The sequence below is a fragment of the Engraulis encrasicolus genome, chromosome 7, assembly GCF_034702125.1.
Source record: "Engraulis encrasicolus isolate BLACKSEA-1 chromosome 7, IST_EnEncr_1.0, whole genome shotgun sequence".
NCBI classification, from domain to species: Eukaryota; Metazoa; Chordata; class Actinopteri; order Clupeiformes; family Engraulidae; genus Engraulis; species Engraulis encrasicolus.
The window spans coordinates 3306545-3311544 of record NC_085863.1 but is presented as its reverse complement, the minus strand read 5'-3'; the positions used below and the strand labels follow the sequence as shown (position 1 = coordinate 3311544).

General features: G+C 45.6%; 2 protein-coding genes across 2 annotated transcripts in view; both read left to right on the top strand.

Moving 5' to 3' along the window:
- LOC134451904 (uncharacterized protein C3orf85-like) overlaps positions 1 to 1124 on the top strand; it is a 3080-nt gene extending 1956 nt beyond the window's left edge. Inside the window, exon 3 of the mRNA XM_063202297.1 lies at positions 807 to 1124. Coding sequence (XP_063058367.1) covers positions 807 to 882 — 76 coding nt within the window. The 3' untranslated portion in view covers positions 883 to 1124. The remainder of the gene's footprint in view (positions 1 to 806) is intronic.
- A 1454-nt stretch (positions 1125 to 2578) lies between these two features.
- The window catches only part of tagln3a (transgelin 3a), a 14023-nt gene continuing 11601 nt past the window's right edge, over positions 2579 to 5000 (top strand). The window contains exon 1 of the mRNA XM_063202296.1: positions 2579 to 2632. The gene's annotated coding sequence lies outside the window, so the exon portion shown is untranslated. The remainder of the gene's footprint in view (positions 2633 to 5000) is intronic.

Sequence of the window (5000 nt, the reverse complement as noted above, 5' to 3'; positions counted from 1 at the left end):
AAATGAATTAATTATCACGAATAAGTAAAACATTTCTGTGCAGTCCAATCACTTCCTGAATATCAAGAAATGTGCAAGAAGCCCACCATGACCAAAGCCACGCCCCCCACACAGACCGACAAATTACTGACAAGAAAAACTCTCAACTTTATTTCTAAATATTGTTTAAATATCGTTATCGAGGTATTGCATGCTGTTATCGAGTATCACATTTTTTTCTGATATCGTGCACATGTAATAATACTATCTGACGTGAGAGGAGATTCTGCATATTTGTTTGCAATTGAATTTCTCCTTTTTTTATCTCTCTCTTAATACTCTCCTTTCATCTGCCCATTCCCCTCTTCCTCCACCTATACAATATATCGCTCCATCCCTCTCTCTCTCTCCATTCTTCGATCATTTCCCTTCATAACTCTGGGTCAGCCGTGGCCTAGTGGTTAGAGAGTTGGTCTTTCAATCGAGGGGTTGCCGGTTCCAATCCCCCCTGACCTCCTCCTGCACCTCCATCCATGGCTGAAGTGCCCTTGAGCAAGGCACCTAACCCCACATTGCTCCAGGGACTGTAACCAATACCCTGAAAAAGAATAGTTGTAAGTCGCTTTGAACAAATGAAAGCGTCAGCTAAGTGAAATGTAATGTAATGTAATAACTCTCTTTATCTCCTCATTTCTTCTCTCTCCTGCCGCTTTACCCCCTCCTCATTTCCTTCCACCTCTCTCCCATCCTTCCATCTGTTCCTCTCTCTCTCTCTCTCTCTCTCTCTCTCTCTCGCTCTCTCTCGCTCTCTCTCTCTCTCTCTCCAGTGAGAACAGTAGGATGTACATGGAGATGTTGCGCAATGCTCGAGCTCACCTGGATTCCTTCACTGGTGGACAGTGATCTCCGGTCTCTGATTGGACCGGCCCTCCTCTCAGCTCGCCTCTGATTGGCCAAAGGCTTGTCTGTCTGGATCAATCCCAGCCAGAGCCATCTAAGAGAGTTATCACAACCGGGTACCTGGAAGTCAGTTGGTGATGTGATTCACGCAGATTAAAATATTTCTAGACAGCAGATTTCTGCTTGCTAGAGACTAACACAGAACCATTACATAAGAAATCAAGATCAAGTAGAAACGAGTTGCATATACCGCACTGTCTGTGTTCTACGTCCACCTTCTGGAACTAATTAACTACTTCCTGGAACTACTGTCAATGGAGATTTAAATGTAAATCCATGAGCCGCCATTGCTGTGGAAAGAATGGACCATTAAGGTCTATGGTAGTGCCGTAGGGCCTATATTACTCTTATTAGACGGCTCTGAATCCAAGTAGTCATTGGTCACCAGTGTTGTACCCGAACTAGTTCAATGAACTAAAGTTCATGAACTAGTTCATAATTTGGGCGAACTTGAACTGAACGCTCACTGTGTACTGCATGATGAACGAACTATGAACTAGTTCATTCTGGTGCCTGTGAACGAACTGCATGAGCCTTTGTTTAATGGGGTGCCACATTTCCTTGGTGTTCAGGTGAAACCCCAGCCAAATACGTTTCAAAAGAGTCCCAATAATATAAAATGACATCTAACACATATATTTTCACTGTTCTGCTAAAAAATGAATGCCTGTCTGTGGTTTTATATAGGCTTTGTCAATGATATTGCTCAATGTAGCTCGCAATCTCTTGCAAAAAAGAACTAGTCTAGTTCATTGTTGGAAACTATGAACGAACTAGTTCACTATGAAAAATAATGAACTATGAACGAACTAGTTCATTTTGAAATGTGTGAACTGAACTTTGAACTAGTTCCTGTAGAAAATGAACTTTCCCAACACTGTTGGTCACAGTCGGGTCAAAATAAGATGAAGTTCTGATTTTTGTTTCACATTTGTCAAACAATCTAATGTTCTATATACTGTATATCTAAACTGAATTAGGTTGTTGAACATTTTTTGTTGATTATCCATGCGACCAATTCACCATACATCATGTGTTCTGCAAAATAATAAACACAATTGTGCATTTATAGGCTACTGTGTCCAGCTGCTTCTCAATATGTCCGTTAACAGTGTCTGTATGTTCATCTATGTTTATTCTCAATTACTTACTTACACACGCACACGCACGCCGGTGGGAAAAGAAGTCGAGGAGACGCGCGCACATTTCTTTTGGCACGGATGACGTCATTGTGTGATGATCAGTGTCCCAACATCATATTTCATCTCTACCTGCGGGTGCGTTCACTGTGTGTAGACATTAAGCACAATGCTCGTCCTGCAATTACAAATATGGAGGTTAAGAGAACAGAAAAAATAGTGCCAGAGTGAGCGCCGCGGGAATCTCTCTCCCTCGCTCTTTGTGTGTGTGTGTGTGTGTGTGTGTGTGTGTGTGTGTGTGTGTGTGTGTGTGTGTGTGTGTGTGTGTGTGTGTGTGTGTGTCAGCGAGAACAGACGGTAGAGGACCACTGGAGGAGAGAGGGGGGAGGAGGGGAGGAGTGAGGGAGGGGGAGGGGGAGAGAGCGACAGTAGCATCCATCTTGCCAGTCGTATTGGTTGGCAAAGTAGCTCTCGCAAATTGGCTTCGCTTTACGCGGCATCCGACTGCGCATCAACCGCATTCATTTCATGGTGGCCGGAGGACGGAGCATAAGGTCAGTCTTTTCTTCGTCATCAATCTCTTCTTGAATTAGCTTGTTTGTCAGTCCCTGTGAACACAGTCTTCAAATCTTTTGTAGCTTACTACATCATCTGTGAGCGAGTAGGCAGCGCGTCGCCATGGGCTGTGCTGACAGGCTGCATTGTTTTCACCTCAAGTTCGTCAGATAATTATTTTCGGTTAAGCTACGTCAAAATGCTTCAATCGTTAACGGTGTATCAATATCAGACTGAGTTGGCAGTAGACTCAGCCAACGTTTTCAGATTGACACAGTCAAGATGGTTTCTGTCATTGTCGGACTCCTTCATAAATAAAATATGAAAGTGTTGGTTGGCGCTGTGTGTGCATGTGAGAGAGTGCAATCATCGCTTCTAGCGCTGTGATATTTGGGCGCCGCCCAGCGGTAGACTGTGGATACGGCATATACATGCAGTTATGGGGGGGGAAATGGATTCAAGTTCCTTCATGGCCCCTCTCTCTCTCTCTCTCTCTCTCTCTCTCTCTCTCTCTCTCTCACTCTCTCTGTCTGTCTGTCTCTCTCTCTCTCTCTCCTTTATTTTACATCATTTCTCTTTCTGTCTCTGATCTGTTCCCCCTTCTCCTCCACCTTCTCTCTCTCTCTCCCCCCACCCACCTCATCCCTCCCCATCTCTCTCTCTCTCTCCCCCCACCCACCTCATCTCTCCCCATCTCTCTCTCTCTCTCTCTCTCTCTCTCTCTCTCTCTCTCTCTCTCTCTCTCTCTCTCTCTCTGGCCTGTAGTTACTGTATTTCAGCAGCTTTCCTCTGCAGGGTGAGGGTGTATTGTACTTCTCAGCAGCTTTCTGCACTGCACACCACCCTGCACCATACAGAGGAGAACCGTACCCTGTACTACACCACTACACCACACACTACACTGTACTACACCACTACACCACACACTACACTGTACTACACCACACACTACCCTGTACTACACCACTACACCACACACTACACTGTACTACACCACTACACCACACACTACACTGTACTACACCACTACACCACACAGCATACAGAGGAGAACCGTACCCTGTACTCCACTACACCACCCTGAGAGGAGAACCGTACACTGTACTCCACTACACCACCCTGAGAGGAGAACCACACTCTGTACTATCACTGCACCACCCTGAGAGGAGAACCACACTCTGTACTATCACTACACCACCCTGAGAGGAGAACCGTACACTGTACTATCACTACACCACCCTGCACCACATATTACTCTTACACCACTACACTACCCTACACCACCACAATATTACATTACATTACATTACATTACATTACATTACATTGCATTACATTACATTACATTGCATTTGGCACACACTTTATAACCAAAGCGACTTTCAAACAAGGCCATAATCATAGCCAACATCACTAGCAGAAACTAGTGCACAGGGAATATACAGAACAACAGAAGAGATAGTTAAGTTTTTTTTTTTAGTAAAGTAGAGTACACACACACACACATACGCATCATGCCAGGAGTCTGGCCTGGGACCAGGGCAGTTCAAACATTAGTGTAGTAGACAGTCACGAAGGAGGAGAGTTTTACTTGCTTCCTGTAGGCTGAAAGAGATGTCCCTAGTCTTGCTGCTTCTGGGAGACTGGGAACAACAACAGAGAACAGTCTCGACAGGTCCGGGTGACTGAGTTGATGTAGTTGGAGCATGACAGCTTGTCGTCAATCATGACGCCAATGTTTTTGGCGACTTTGTTTGGGGTCACAATGGTGGAGCCCATCTTGAGGTTGATGTTGTGACAGAGTGACTCTTTAGCTGGGATCACCAGGAGCTCTGTCTTGGACAGGTTCAGCCAGGGGCGCAACTACAGTATATGCGACGTATGCGTTGCAGGGGGGCGCCAGAGAGAGGGGGGCGCCAAAGAGAGGGCATTGGAGGGCGCCAAATAATTATTAAGTGTTTTTTTAGGGAGGGGGGCACCAAAATCGTTCCTGCATACCCCCCCAGAAAAGAGCAGTTGCGCCCCTGGGTTCAGCTGTAGGTGGTGGTCCTTCATCCATGTTGACAAGTCGGTAAGGCAGGCAGAGATGCGTTCCGAAACCGTGGTGTTCTCTGGACGGAAAGACAGGTAGGCCTACATCTCAGTGTCATCAGCGTAGCAGTGATAGGAGAACCCATGTGGTTGAATGACACGACCCAAGAGGTGTACATTGCAAAAAATACTGTACAATACAGTATGCAATGCATACAGTACAGTACAGTACAGTATACAATGCAAACGATACATTACAGTACTAGTGGTGTGGATCGGCACTGCCCTCACGATCCGATTCGATTACGATTCCGGAGGTAGCGATTCGATTCGATT